Genomic DNA, 17080 nt, shown 5'->3' with positions numbered 1-17080 from the left:
TATTAAAAAAAATAGTTAGCTTAATTAAACTGTCGTTTCCAATTAAAAATACATTTTTCTTAAACTATCTTTCGTTAAAACTTGATATTAAATATAAATTCTCTATTAAATAAAAAGTATTTTAAACATAATCTTATTAAATGAAATAAAAAGTAGTCAAATTTTGCTTATAAAGAAAACAAAAGGAATGTGTTTTTTTCCTTATAAAAGAAAACGAAGAAAGTATATACTTAACACATAGTAGTATAACTTTGTTGCCTATATATTTTTTAATATTAAAAATTATAAATATTTAAGAGGACATTAAATTACTTATTTAGAGTATTCAAAACAAGTAAAGTTAAATGAAAGGTGCAGCGAGCTAGCATAAAAATTGGAGCTCGAGTTGACCTTATAATTAAGTACATGGTAATAAATAATATTGGTGTTATTGGTCTCCTACATGAAACAGACCGCAGCAGCAGCCAGGAGCAAAGGTGAAAGGCCACGCCAATGAGCAAAGCCATTTCCCTCCTTCTCAGTCACTTTCATTCACATGGACACACTCATAGAGGTTGGCAAAGCACGCGGTCACTGCTTAAGAGTAATGGTTGTAAGGAGAAGAGTCTGTCCTGTCCTTCTCTTACACTTTCTAAAAACTCTTGGATGGGAACCATTTCTCTTAGTTCTAAACTATTAATTCATCAGCTTAATTTTTGCATTTATCTTTTTCACTTTTTTTTTTATATTGGCATCATATATCTTTGCTGTTGTCGCTAGCTTTTGCAGTTTTGCCGCAGAGTGCAATAACTACTTGTGCCAGCAGGTTCAAGGTACCTAGAAAAATATCATAGTTATATATAAAATTTAAGACAATTTATAGTCAGATTTAATGATCTCGTTCCATGTCTTTCATCATTATAGTATACAAGTAACACCTAAATTTAATTATTCTGTGCAACCTTTCTTCATATATATATATATATATATATATATATATATATATATATATATATATATACACACATTTTTATATGTTTATATAAATAGATTCCTCTTCCCAATCGACAATAGGAATTTGTCACCCACCCATGCATATCCCTCCTAAATTATATATTGATCTCTCTGAACACACATTTATTAACTGAGTCATATCATGCTGCTAAATAGCAGAGATCTCACAGTCCTTGACAGTGATAGTATATATTCATTGATTAGAGAGTTACTCACTACTACTTAGTGGACAGTGTTGATGGTGATACAACGGTGTTTTCAGCTGTGGGGTGAAAGAAAGAAATATATATAGTTAAGGGAAAATTGTCTTTCTACTTAATTTCCCTGTAACATTTAATTAAAATAAGCATTACGTTATACTCGTTGAGATACATCTTTTGAACAATGTGCACCCAGTTTCCCAAAGTCATACATAGATATAGGTTTGGAAAAGGAGGTTTTCAGATGTACAGAAGTAGTAGTAGCCTTGAAAGTTTGCATGAAAGTGTAGACAATACACACCTATCGGAGGTAATTAAAAATAAAAGGATATAAACTCTTTCTTCTCTACAACTCGTTTCTGCAGTTGAGCTGTTTATGTAAATAACTAAATATAAACTCTTGAAGAGTTTCTCCTTAGTCAATGAGGGACTTTGTTCATATAGAAGCTTCAAAAATACCTACTAAATTCCAAATCCTTAAATTAAGGAGGCTTTTGAAAAACACGTTAAGAATAATAACCTTTTAATTAAGAATATAAAAAATTAATTTCAAACTCAAAATTATCTTTTTCTCTCTTACATCGAAATTCTCTAGCTAGCCAGTATAAATATTCGAAGAAGCTAGCAATTTTCATCTAATTACTACAGGTTCACATGTGTATTTATAAAAATGTGATATCACCAACGTCTTTGATTGATCTAAGAATTATACGAGGTTTAGGGAAATTAGGAGTAATAAGGAGCTTGGTTATCTTTAATTAGATAAAGTTTTGAGTTTAACTCTTGTGTGAATAGTTAAAATATGTGCTGGAAGCGTAAATAATAGTCTTATAGGTTCTCAATAATAAAAAATTAATAAGATTTTGAAATATGTGTGTACTTTTCTTTAAGGTAAAATTTCTTTTCTGACATACTTTAATTTTTTAAAAGAGGAGAGAAATAATATTTTACTTCTTTTGATTCTTTTTTCTATTCTCTCTATCTTTGGTAATGATAGCTAGGATTGTGAGAATACTTTAATGTTAGGAAATATATCTTATCTCATGTTAGTGACTATTAACCCCTTTATAATTATTACTCTTATCAAATAATAGTTATTTTTAAAAACTGTTCTATTTAAGCCTACAACCCATTTACAACTCAGGCCATAACAATTAATTATTTATTTAGTAGTCCTTAATAAGTCACATGCCTTTAATATGAGACGTTAAATATTACATTCTCTCACTTGATTCATGTGACATTATCTAATATCATGGACAGATAAATAAATTAACAAATAAAACTTACGTAATGCACATTGAAATGAGTAAATCATTTCATACATTGGACACATCATAATTTCATAATTAAGAATAGGTATTAATTAGTCATGATAGCTTTATATCACTTTATCGATATAATCCCTTCCATGTACCACAAATTAGACTTCTCCTTAATATGACCATAATTAGAAACACATAATGGTCCAACATAAAGTCTTTATTTAAGACAATATCTATTTACATTACTCTAATATAAATATGCATGCAAACGTAAAGAACATGTAATCAGAAACATATGATAAATGAGCTCAAGGTGTTAACAATCTAGAACAAAAGTAAACATTACACTCAACAATTCTTAATAACAATAATTTCCATATTTTCAACATGCTCAATAAATATCTAGGGCAATAGCCTCTTTGTCAAAGGGTCAATTATCATTAAATTTGTGTTAATATGTTCTATTGACGCTCTCTATTTCTAAACTTCTTCTTTTGTGTGATAAAGTACTTTAACTCCATATGTTTAATACCATTAGATTACTTGTAGTTCTTAAAGAAAAACACTGATGTGGAGTTATCACAATATATTTTAAGCGGACTAACAATATTGACAATTTCAAGCCCTAAAATAAAGTTTTGCAATCAATTAGCCTAAATTGTAGCCTCAAAACATGCTAAAAATTTAGCTTCCATAGTGGATGAAGCAACAACAAATTGTTTTGCACTCTTCCACGACACTGTTCCTCCAGCTAAAAGAAATACATAGCCAAGGGTGGATTTCCTTGTATCCACTCATGATCATCTAGCAAAGTTTGAGTCCGAATACCTAATCATCTTAAGGTGATCAGACCTCCTAGATGTAAGCATGTGATCCCTTGTTCCTTGCAAGTATTTAAGAACCTTCTTTGTAGTTTTCTAATGTCTCATTCTTGATTACTTTGGTATCTTTCTAACATTCAGCTACAAAGCTTATGTTTGGTTGAGTATAGATCTGAGCATACATAATACTCACAACAACAGATGCATACGAAATTGCTTCCATTTGTTTCCATTCCAAATAATTCTTAGGACATTGTGCGAGACTAAACTTGTCTCCTTTTTGAATTGGAACGGGTGATGATAAGCAACTTTCCATCCTGAACCTCTCTAGTACTTTATTAATATATGCTTTATGGGCCAAGCCTAACAATCCTTGTGATTTGTTTCAAAATATTTCTATTCCTATCACATATCTTGTTTCACCCATATCCTTTATTTCAAAATTACTAGAAAGAAACTTCTTAATTTCATGAAGAAGACTAAGATCATTAGTTGTAAACAAGATATCATCAACATACAAAATAAAAAATATAAGGTTACTCCCATTGACCTTTAGATATATATACATCGTTCAACAATATTTTTCTTAAATCCAAAGGAAACAATGATAAAATTAAACTTCAAATACCATTGGCGGGAAGCTTACTTAAGTTTGTATATTGATTTCTTTAATTTGCACACCATGTGTTCCTTTCCTTCAACTAAGAACCCCATTGGTTGGTCCATGTAAACATTTTCCTCTAAATCTTTATTAAAAAAGACAATTTTCATATCCATTTGATGTAGTTCCAACTCATAATGGACAACCAGTGTCGTGATAATCCTAAAGGAATCCTTTCCCGAGCCTAGTGAAAATGTCTCTTTATAATCAACACCATCTCTTTGAGTAAAACCCTTAGCAACAAGTTTGACCTTGTAACGTTCAAGGTTGTCATGAGAGTCACATTTAGTCTTAAAGATCCACTTACAACCAACTCTTTTGCAACCTTCTGAAATTCTACAAGGACCCAAATACCATTTTGTTCTATGGATTTTAACTCTTCTTTTATGGCTTCCAATCACTTATAAGAATTATCACAACTTACGACTTGTGAAAATGAAAACTTGATCATCATCAGTAATGCTTAAGTCTGTTTCTCATTCATGTAGATATACCACATAATCATTTGAAATAGTTAGTCTTCTTTCTCTTTGAGACCTCCTTAATGATATTTCTTGTGGTTCTTCTACATTAAGTTCATTTTCAATCATGGGTTCATTATTGTGCTGCTCTTCTTCATTGTTGTTTGGAACAACATCTAAAGTAACACTTACTTTACTGCTAGAGGCGCAAGTCAAAGGAACTTGCATTCTAATTTCTTTAATTTCCACATTATGTGAAACTGTACTCTCACTGATTTTACCATTTTTATTAAACCTTACATTTACAATTTTAACAATTCTCATACTATGATTAAGATAGTAAAACCCATCCCCTTTTGATTTTTTTGGCATGGATAACCAATGAAATATCCATTGATTGTTCTTGCATCTGTTTTCTTTTCTTGGGGATTATAAATCCTTATTTTTGCTTGGCAACCCCAAACATGCAAGTTCCTTATGCTAGGTTTCCTGTTAGTCCACAGTTCAACATGTGTCTTCAGAACTGTCTTACTAGGAATCCTATTTAGCAAATTCATAACAGTTTTCAATGCACACATCCACAAAGATATGGGCAATTTAGAGTTACTCAACATAATTATAACCATATCCATTAATGTTTTGTTACACCTTTTTGATACACCATTTAGTTGTGGTGTACTTGACATTGTGTATTACGCACAAATATCACATTTCTGAAGGAGTTTAGCAAATGGACATAGGTGTTGCCTAGTTTCATCATACCTTTCATAGTACTCTCCACCTCTATCAGAATTGACAACTTTCACCTTCTATCTAATTACCTTTCTACTTCATTCAAATAAATTTCTAAGACATTTAATGCTTGAGATTTCTCATGCAGTAAGTTGATAAAGTTGTAATGTGAATAATCATCAATGACGGTGATAAAGTACCTTTCCTTTCAGAAAGAATTAACATCAAAAGGTCCATAAATTTCAGTGTGCATAATTTCAAGAAGCTAAGTGCTTGTTGTAGTACCTTTCTTTATGTGTTTTGTTTGTTTTGCTTTAATACAATCCACACAAATATGAAAAAAGATGATGGAACTCACAAACCAAGAGGGAGGGTGAATTAGTTTCTAAATCAAATCAAACTTAAAAAACCATAGTTTAAAAAAATTCTTTTCCAAGGATCGTATTATAAACTTTTGATAAACCAATATTTAATCAATCATCCTTAACATAAAAACCTTTTGTTAAAGTTCTTTTTTTCAAAAAGATATTTTCTTTAACCTTTAATAAATTGATCAAGAGTACAATGAGAAAGAAAGATAAGATCAAAAGAAAATGTACACCAATTTTTATACTGGTTCACTCTCTATCTCTATAGAAGCTACTCCAGTTATTTAATCCAATCCAAATTAGATTTTCACTATGCATATAGAATTCTTACAAGCAATCACAATCAATCTCAGTTCTTACCCCAGAAAAAGAGACTAAGGTACCCAAACCTAGGATCTTTTGTGAATAAGAGCTTAAGAGAAACCTACTCTTAGCCCAAACAAGAAAAACTTATTCTAGTATGTCTTTAGAAATTCATGCATATGCTAACATGTAAAATACATGAAAAACTGAGTCAAGGAGAGACATAACCTGATCAATCACATGCAAGAACCTTTGCTAATGTGAATGAACATTTTCTTGATCTAAGGAAAATTCACAACTCATTTTTTACCATGCGAGCTTTAGAAAAATAAAGTCTAGAAGTTGTGAGTCGCACTCTTATTCAAAGCACTTTTTCTTCTCTCTTTCTTCTTTTCTTTTTCGTTATGAAAATGAGAACACAAGGTGGTTATTTAGAGAGAAAATAGTTATAACTACATGCAATTGATTATTTCGAAGAAGTAATCGATTATATTATCATTTCAATCCATTAAAGTGTTCTTCCCAACATCTGAAAAACTTTCAAGAATAATGTAATTGATTAGATTCTTGATGTAATCGATTAAAGTCTTCTTGATTACTTTTAAGAATGAAGTAATCGATTATGATCACCTGCTAATCAATTAAAGGAGAGACTCATGAAAAATTAGACATGGTCTCAACTGAACTATGTAATCAATTAGGGTTAACTGATAATCAATTAAACTGAAATGATAATCTCTTTACAAGATACAAACACTTGTGTAATCGATTACGACTAACCTTGTAATCGATTAAAACAAAGAGTTTTATGCACTGAAGAAGTTTCTAACTTTTAGAAACAATCTTCCTACCTCTACATGATTTATATATGAAAAGATAAAGACTAAGATGCAACAATCAATAGGAATGTCACTCAAAGTGTTGTGCATGTAAAAAGACAAAACTTCTTCAAGCTCCAAAGCTTCTTCATATTGTTCCCCCTATCTCTAACAAAATATTCAGATTAGTAAAATCTAGTCTTGGAAGATTTTCATTCTTTATTAATCTTTCCATTCTTTCTCTAGAAATATGACCCAAACATTTATGCCACAAGAAGTGGAGCATTCATTCACTAAACTATGTTTAATGTCAACATTATGATGCAAAGTCAAAATCATTTAAATTCTATTTATATAAACCATTACAAAGATTACTAGTACCAATGAGATGGTTATGCTTCATTATACTAAAAAATCCATTACCAAAATTAAAAGAGTATTTGTTAACATCAAGTTTAGATAATGCAATCAAATTTCTAGATAAACTAGGTACATAAAGAGTTTCTAATAAATTTAAATAATGTCCAATGTCAAGGATTGAACGATAAGTCTCGGCTACTTCCATTAGAACTTTCACTCTATTTCCCATGAAGACTAACTTCTCATTTGGGCTTATGGTTTGGATGGTAAAAAATCTCTGCATCTTATTAGAAACATAAGTAATATATCTAGAATTAATCCATCATGTATTATAGGGAACTTCAATTAAATTTGATTCAAAATATACATAAGCATTAAACTCACTTTTCTTTTCAAACCAAACATTATGTTTTGGGTAATCCTTTTGGAAATGTCCAGCTTTCCCACAGAAGTGACAATTATTGATCTTTGATGCTTTCTTTTGGATTGGCATGAATGTCTCATCGATCTTTAATGACCATTTGCCCTTACCATGCTTCTTATTAAATTTCTTTTCAATTCCTTGATTCTCACGATGACTTACATAATGAACTGAGCGACTTCTTTGATTCTTAAGCCTCGTTTCCTCCTGAACTAACATATTGTGCAACTCATGCACATTTCATTTATCTTTCATGGTATTATAATTCATTTGAAATAGGCCAGACGATAATGAATTAAGAATAAATTATACAAGGTAGTTCTCATTCACACCCATTTCCAAGGTCTTAAGCCTTGTTACAATGTTTGTTATCTCAATGACATACCCATACATAGTACGTGAACCATCAAACTTCATGGTGGTCAGCATACTCATTAATATCCTAGCAAGAGACTTATCAATTGTTTAGGAGTGCTCTTCCACTAACCCAATAAATTCTTTAGCATTTTTGGTCAGCGTACTCATTAATATCCTAGCAAGAGACTTATCAGTTGTTTAGGAGTGCTCTTCCACTAACCCAATAAATTCTTTAGCATTTTTGGTCTTGGGGGTAGCTATGTTAATGTTGTCTGCAACACTCATTCTCATGAACATTAGACTGAGTCTGTTAGATCTTTCTCAAGCTTTATAATAAACTTTTTCTTTAGTGTTACTATCATGAGTAATATCAACAATCTTCTTTTCCAATATAACAAGATCATCAAGATCCAAAACACCAAAGTGAAATTGGACTTGCTCATTCCAGTAAGAGAAGTTAAGCTCATTATCAATTGACACAGATGAAACATGAGAATTCAATGAGTTGAGAACTGATATTGTATAATAAAATTTCACATAAGTGTTTTGAGACATAAAACACATGCTACACATATAATATATTCAAACAACAATACATGTATATCAATGTTCTCCTTTGGGTGATACATTCGTACACAACATACAACATAATGATGTTGATAAAATTATAACATTAGTGATAGTTAAATATGCATTAATTAGAATCACTACTGCCTTTGGGTATATAACTAAAACTAATAATATACACAAATTACTTGTAATTATATTCATTAATTATAAGAACAATTAATCAACCTTTGAAAAATTCGTAAGTGTCTTACAACAATGAATTTCAATATACCCTTAAATAATTATTATATATTTCAGCATCCAGTAATTAAAAAAAATATCATTAATTTAAAATTAAATAAACTTAAGATTTAGTCACTTTAGCAACTAACAAATCTATCATATACTTAATTTCAAGCAAATACGTGACTTGCATATACTTACAGCTCCCAACAATTCATAGCATTCTCGTTAATTTCATTTCAGGCCACACACCATTCGTTCATATTATAAAACAAAATCACTGAACATCAATTCTCGGCCATTCATTATAAACATGCATCATTACCTTTATTTATTTTTTATTCACATGTCAACCATTGCAAGATACACATAAAAGTTGATTTCCCACATAAAACATTATAATAGTAATATATATAATTTTTGTGTTTTTTGGTGGCCAAAAGATTGTCTTTAGGTAAAAACAAGGCTAAGCCTTTATGTTGAGAAAATATGGCATTGATGATGTGAAAAGGTTACGTAACTTCTCTTGATACAATAATTCAAAATTAAGACATGATTTTGATGCATAAGAGGGAGACGTATACATTTATACAGCGGAAAATTGAAACCAACACCGAAAGCCATATTATCGAAACATATAATAAACATGCATGTCCTGAAAATTAAAATCCTTAAATTTCATAGTTAGGGTTGATAAAATTTGGAGAAAACATCATTATTGAAGATTCATAAATTTCACAACTAGGCTTTGATACCACATGTAAATTATAGTCTTTTAGGGTTCTCAATAATAGAAAACTAATAGGATATTGAAACATGTGATTCTCACAAATAATTGATAAAAGTATATATCTTTTTCTATAGTAAAACTTCTCTTCCTTGTACTTTAATTCTTTAAAAGAAGAGAGAAATAAAATTTTATTTCCTTTTACCCTTTTTTTTATTCTCTCCATCTTTTGTGATGGAGGATAGCTAGGGTTAAAAGAATACTCTAATATCATGAAAAAACCTTATTTCAGATCAGTGAGTATTAACTTTTTTATAACAACTATTCTCATCAAATAATAATTGTTTTTAGGAATTACTCCACCTAAGTCCACAACTCATTTACAACTTAATCCATAATATTTATTTATTTATTAATCCTAAGTGACATGCTTAACACATAAGACATTAAATCTTACAGGAAGTTCTACTCTTTTAAATAGGTTCATTAGCTAGTTTCAATTCAAATTAATTGATCTCAACATATTCTGTGAATAACAAGGGAAAGTTGTATAAAAGCTACTATTATCCTAGGTAATGTCCGTTTTTTTTAAAATAATTATTAAATGTTGATTGCTTGGTTGACTCCCAAAATTTATTATGATTTTGGTACAAAACAATGGACATCTAAGTAACTAAATAAAATTTAAAGAAATTAGTTTTTTTAATGTTTATTAAGTTACAAGATATAGTTATGACGATTCCAATTCAATGCAGATTAATTAATTCTTTGCTTTCCACTTGTCCAATTATATATATATATATAGTTTGAACTGAATTGACTCTACCTATTGTAAGAGTGAGTAGTGATCGGAGAGAGGGCGCAGAATTATACAAGGTTTAGGGCAATTAGGGGCAAATAGTTATGTCATCATCATATATTATATTTAGAAACTCCTCTCGTTAATTTCATTACTTTTTCTCTGCAATAGCTTACAGGCAGAAAGATAACGCTGGGGACATAAAACTAAAAAAACCTTGAGAAAGAGAGAAACTGATCGACAACAGTACGTCAAATTCAACATTTTCTGTTTCTGCAAACAAAAACTCAATACTTCCAATGGACCATCTTTATCTCAAATGATAAAGTTCTGTCTGAATTGAAATTTTAGGGTTTCTTATATATGCCCTATCACAAATAATACCATGCTATATGTATTAATTTCTTGTTTTTTCAAGTCTGATCGATTTATGTGTAAAACTAATGTCTCCAGCATGAGTTGGGTGCAGAAATTAATTTTCACCTTACTTATTATTGAAAGGTTCATATAAATGTGGTTCACAAGGTTTTAACCCCACTTAGGGCTTTGAGTTTAAAGTTGGTTCTGCTTTTGACCAGTACTAAACAACGGCTGTTGCAGTGTCCTGATGATGAATACCTCAATAATTTAGGTGAAGATTCCAATTTTATAGATATTTTGAAGGAGAAAGCTGAAGGCTCTTACTCCTTGTCTCTAGCTCAGGCACACAACATTTAGAAAAAAAGATTCATTATGTTTTTTCTTTTTTCAAAATTGGATATATACACTGAAAGAGCCAGCTAGCTGTCTAGGGTTTTTCTCGTGTCATTTTACTAGACATATATATGTTCTCTAGAAACATACGCGAGTGTGTGTTTTTTAAAGGTAAACATTCTTCTTTTTTTCTTTTTGGTGTTTTGAAGGGTAAATATTCTCTCAAAGGCTAAATAAGCAACATTAGTTGCATGCTAGCTTTTCTCTTTTCCTTGTTTGGCAGGAAAATACTCTTAAAACATATAACACATACACAAGACAACAACCTAAATGGGAAACGGTTTAGATACTACAATAGTAGGCCAGATTATTAGACTAACTGGACCATATACTATTTCTAACTTGCAAAGGACAACGAAGGAAATTAAACTTGGATATTAGTAATTATTAATTAGAAGCAACTAATAATTAATCTTCTAGTGCATGTACATATATATGAGACATTGATTAATCATATGCATGTTTTTGGAGAAGCATATGCATCCTAATTTTGTGAAACAACTAGCATATATAATTAGACAACTAATCAAACTAATTATTAACAGTGTGAACTCACACACACTCCAAATTGTGCTGTGTGCAAATCTCACTGCTATCTGCCTGTGGTCCCTCTCTTTTCTTCCAGCTAAAAGTTGAGTGGGTGCATTTAAGAGCCTAAGTTTATGTTGGTCCCTCATCTATTGCGCAGCTAGGGATCTATCATCTAATATTTTTTGTTTTTTACTTGCAGTTGATGTAGTGTTATTAATAGCGACAAAAATATTATACTATTTATTTTGTCACTTATTATTCAGAGTGATCATATTGAAAAACAGACAGAATATTTTCATCATATAACATTTTAAAAACAGACAAATAAAAAAATGCATTTTGTAATTTTAAAGAAAGATATGTCTATTGAAAATAAAAAATAAAGGAGAAATTATATTTGTACAATAAAAAATGAGAAAAATGTAAATTAGATAAATGCTATACTAGAGATAAAAACAAACGAATAACATTGTATAAAATGCTGTATAAAAATAAATTTTTAAAAAATTAAAAGGGAAAATTAAGGGAAAGAGGAAATTTTTAAAACGCTTTAAAATAAATTTAAACCATGGGTAGTTAAGATTTTAAATTAAGTGAAAATTTTAGTATAAAAAATAAAATGTAATTAAAGTTAAATTTTAAGAATTTTAAATCTTGACATAAAAAATAAATTTTGACGCAAACAAATATCATCATAAAGTGAACAATTAATCATTTAAGAATTTCAAAACATATATAAATATAAATATTACATAACAGTGAAGTCGCGTATCATAAAAATAAAAGAATATTAAGGCTTCTTTACTATTAAAAAAATGAGAACTTAAATACATTTATAATATAAGAGACGATTAAAAATACATCAATTCTCTAACAATTTATGCGGAATTTTGTTTACTTTCTTAACTATAACGAGGAATTTACGACGGGAGTTAATCTAGTAAAAAATGATAAACCCCTAACAAAATTGTAAATTGCAGTTAAAATACCGACTACATAAAAAAAAAAGCACCATATATTTAGTATCTGATACCTAAGTAAATTTGTCTCTCACAAAGGATAACAATGCATTTTGAGAAATTTTTTGTTAAAAATATCTATTGTTGCTAAAAAGAAAATCTTTGATTTTCTTTTCTTTTTTATTCAAAGAAAACTCAATGTCATAAATGAATGAAAAGTATTTCTTTTCCTAACTTTTATTTTGTCACTATTGGGCTAGCTTGCACAGGCAGTCCTAAATCAGTCCGGCACTAAAACTTTTTATAATTAATAATTAATATAAAACAAACTCTTAATTAATTTAGTCTTTTAAAATTTAGTGTATTATTATATTATTTATTTTAAAAATATTCTATTTGAAATTAATTCTTATGTGGCCTCCAATTCTTTGATGATTTTAGTCATCCAATTAATTTTCAAAAAATATAAATATATCATATTCATCTTCGAAAGGAATTAAAATAAATGGCAAAGAAAAGATAAATTTTGCAATATTTGTATTTAAATTAAGGAGTAACTTAGCGATATAAATTTTTTACTAAAAATTAATGTAACGAGACTCCAACTTTGAATAACTAAATTAAAAATTTACTTAATTGTGATTATATTTGTAACACTTAACAATAGCATTATTAAGACAATGATTCATTGTTCAGCAAGTGGTGTAAACAAATTCAGGAAGTCAAGATAAGCAATTTGGTCGACGTGCCACTTGACAAGGACGCCACATGGTCAAGGTACATCGAAGATTATGATGCTGTAAAATTCTAACCTTTTTTCTTTACAAAAATTCTCAATTCGATGCAACATTATTATTCCTTTGCAGGAAAAAAGGTTGAAGTCGAAACTTGAGGTCATATGCTCACTTGATCAACATTTAAGACTTGTACGAAGTTTCTATTTCTGCTGTCTCCTGCATTTTTCTTCTCTGTATGCTGAAAAGTTTTTAACATTTGACGCACAGCATCCTCACTTTCCTCTCTCACGTAAGTTCATCTGGTAATCTCACTTTTTATTAACACCAGCTAGCCTTATTCTCATGCTTCTCATCTTTTCAGTGAAAATCCTAATTAACTGCACAATTTTTCCATCAAACCCTTGCTTCTGCCTTCGATTCAGTTTCATAACTATCAATTGAGTGAGTATATATTTGCCCTAATTTTGGAACAGCATATATAGCATCAGTTAATCATGTAGAATTGGTAAAGCTGATTTCAGTGTAGAACTTTCCACTATTTTTGTTTCTTTCTGACCCTTACTTTTCACTCTCTAATTTGTGAATCTCTTCCCAAAATACGCTACAATTTTAGCATATATAATTTGTTGAAATAAATTAATATTAAAACAAAAACTGCATAGTATATAATAAGACAAAAATGTTTCTGGTATATTTATAATTAACCTTTTTATTTTCCTCCATTGTTTATCAGATCGGGTCGGTGAGGAGAGCGAAAAGGTTAGTTTTATTGGATGATATCAAGAATAAAATTTATGAGATAATTAAGTAGCATGATGATTGAAAGTTCAGGTAAAGTTCATGAAGCCAAAAATCAACAAGAGGGTGATGATGATAACAACATTAAAATTGAGAAGCTCTTGAAGGCACGACCCTCCACCTCCTCATCATCAAGATCATGGTCAGCATTCAGAAATCCAAGAATTGTGAGAGTCTCACGTTCCTTGGGAAGCAAAGATAGGCACAGCAAGGTTTGCACCATTAGGGGACTGAGGGACAGAAGGATTAGACTTTCTGTTCCCACAGCAATTCAGTTATACAATCTTCAAGACAAGCTTGGATTCAACCAACCTAGCAAGGTGGTAGATTGGTTGCTTGAAGCCACCAAATCTGATATTGACAAACTCCCACCACTTCAATTTCCTCACTGTTTTGCTCATCAGTTTCACCAGCAAACCCTACTGCCAGGTACCTCTCAGTTTTCTCTTGGAGGCTTCTATGATGCTGCTAATAACAACTCCACTTTTATTAAGGATGGGGGAAATCAAAACCGCCTCACGGCAACAAAGTCAACAAGGTATTGGGATATAGATTCACTAAATAATGGTAAGGAGTTAGCTGAAAGTGTGTCAATCTCCCAAAAAGGACAGTTCTGGATCAAAACAAATGAACAAGAAAACCATCAAGGTGGAGGAATTGGTGGTAGTAGTACTACTACTCATAATAGAGAGGATAATTCTTCAGTTCATTATAAGCTCTTCCCAATTGGGACAACTACTAATAACTCTTATTTACCTGGTTTGTTAAACAATGGCATGACACATAACTCCTACCACCATTCTGAGCCTTCAAGGCTATCTTTGTCCCACTTTGGAAGCCATGGATTGTTTCCTTCACATGATTCCCATCAAAGCAGTGGCATTGGTGTGCCATTTTCGTCTTCTAATTTCTCTGGAGCATCATCTGGTCCCCAATTGCTTTTTTGTCCAACTTCTGCTACACCATCTGCTTTTTACTCGGTGGAAAGTGATCCAAGACAATCCAACAACAATGTTCAGATCTTTAGCTCAAGTTCCCAAGTCATGAAGCGTCTTCCTCTCATCCAATCTCTTCATTCAACCAATTCACCTATTAGTCGGCGCCTTCCGACATCATTTAGCTCCAAGCTTCTTGATTCAGATAACAATGATCGTAGCCAACCAAATAAGGGTACTAGTTCTCGTTCTTGAATCAGTGCTTAATCAGTGCTTCGGGGACATTCTTCGCAACAATTATTCAAGAGGCTAATGCACATGATTTAAATTTTCGCACTCAGCGCCGTGAATGTGAGTTTTGTAGGAATGGAAATGCTATATATATATATATACAATATTTATGTTTGAACTTCGAAGTATTAATCGTTGTGGTTGCAGCTATTAGATACCTTGTTGCATATTAACCATTGTGAGAACGATGTATTATAAAATAACTGGAATAGTGTTCATGTGCTCATTGTTAGAGATATAATATCAAATTATTCGCGTGTTTTTATCTAATAGTTTAAACACTTATGGTATATATGGTATTAGCTTAAAGTCCCTATAACTTACTTCAAGACCAAATACTTAGTGTCTCGGGCAGTATAAAGGTGTAGTAAATCTTAAAATTATTCACGTGTTTTTGTTTAATACTTGAATTCTTTTTGGTTCATGACACTATGACACTTATCTACATGTGCACACCAATTTAGCTCGTGTCGATGTAGTTTAAATTTGGACAATAATATATGTTTTTTAATCTCCCACGATCTATAAAAATAAACATTTTATCTACATAAGCTAATCCAAAACTCACCCTTAAAGTGTGTTTAAACTCCGTAGAATAGAAAGTTCAACTTGATATAATTGTGTCATGAGTAGGCTATCTTACCGATTTAATCTTTTATAGATTGAAATTCTCTTTTCATGTGTGCTTGTGCTTAAATCGTAACTGAAAGTTGGGTTGGGAAAAGGATTACATAACTATATAGAATAAGTTAGATAAAGGTGTAATGTATAGATAAGTGAAGCCACCAAATGAGAAAGGACTACTGTTAGGCCAGTGTACTTAGAGGAAAGTCGTTAGTGCCAACTTTAAATGGGTAAGAATGCTAAGAATCTCATATTTTGGGTTGGGGCGGGGTACCCTTGTACTCCATATCTTTCATTAACATATTTTGCATTATTCAAAATGCTATGAATCCCATATTGAGTACAAAAAGATGCTTAAACTGGTACTTTTGAGACTCTCGCATCTAATGAGCCAATCTCATATGTTACTCTTTATGTGTAAGCCGTAACTGTACGCAGAAATGTGTTTGGCATGACACCATCTTACAGAGCCTCCAATAAGCTAGAATTCAATTGCGATATCACTGTATACTGCACGTAGTGTAGCTTGAAAAGGGTACAATTAAATAAATGTAAGTCCAAGACAGCTTAGACAAGTAATTGATGTTGGACTTACATTTAAATAATTGATGTTGCTTCAACTTACATTTATCACACGTAGTATAGTAAGGTTTAATTTGGAACCCGCCATATGATTAATGTAGCTTGATCAACATATAAACAATTAATCGATGTTGCTTCAACTTACATTTATCACACGTAGTATAGTAAGGTTTAATTTGGAACCCACCATATGATTAATGTAGCTCGATCAACATATAAACAATTAATTGATGTTGCTTCAACTTAGTACGGACGTACTCTCTCCTACACACTTAAAAGTCCTCTCATTTCATTTGTGTGTGTGTGAATATATGACAGCTTTGTGGCTAATAGAAGCAGCTCTTATAATCAGAAATTTCCAAATGATTTCCAAGCGTCGTCTTATTTTATTTGTTATTAATTTAACGTCGATTTTGAACTTTTTCTCCTAATATTATTGCTTTTCTGCTCGATTTGACTAAGGAAAAATGTTCAAAAGACACGGCAAATCAATCCTAATTAAGAACGCTTCTCTCACTAGTACACATGCATGCACTCACATTTAAACTTTGTTAGAATTGTTATTTTCAGAATTGATATATGAATGCAGAGGCTAATAGTAAGTAGCTAGTTATATATGTTAATATATGTATGTGCATTAAATTTAGGTGTTTAATTTCGTCGTGCATTATGCACAATGCAAATTGGTTTCTTTGGACAAACTGTGACTTCAGACACTATGCATTAAAAGGTAAAATCAAGTCAGACTTTTGTATTCTGAAAGTAATATATATATCTTGAAAACATTCGCAG

The 17080-nt window shown here is 30.8% G+C and overlaps 1 protein-coding gene across 4 annotated transcripts; it reads left to right on the top strand.

The window, feature by feature from the left end:
• The first annotated feature begins 13161 nt into the window (after positions 1-13161).
• On the top strand, positions 13162-15308 carry LOC102665855 (transcription factor TCP5). 4 transcript variants are annotated; one of them, XM_006579436.4, is made up of 2 exons: positions 13162-13347; positions 13792-15308. In XM_006579436.4, the coding sequence occupies exon 2, from the start codon at positions 13871-13873 to the stop codon at positions 15044-15046; it is 1176 nt and encodes a 391-aa protein (XP_006579499.1). In that variant the 5' UTR covers positions 13162-13347; positions 13792-13870; the 3' UTR covers positions 15047-15308. The 4 variants fall into 4 exon arrangements, with proteins under 4 accessions (XP_006579499.1, XP_025984413.1, XP_006579501.1 ...); XM_026128628.2 differs by having other exon boundaries at positions 13163-13360; XM_006579438.4 differs by having other exon boundaries at positions 13167-13247.
• Positions 15309-17080: the final 1772 nt, after the last annotated feature.

This window comes from Glycine max, chromosome 5 (genome assembly GCF_000004515.6).
Source record: "Glycine max cultivar Williams 82 chromosome 5, Glycine_max_v4.0, whole genome shotgun sequence".
NCBI classification, from domain to species: domain Eukaryota; kingdom Viridiplantae; phylum Streptophyta; class Magnoliopsida; order Fabales; family Fabaceae; genus Glycine; species Glycine max.
This window is presented reverse-complemented; position numbering and strand designations above follow the sequence as displayed.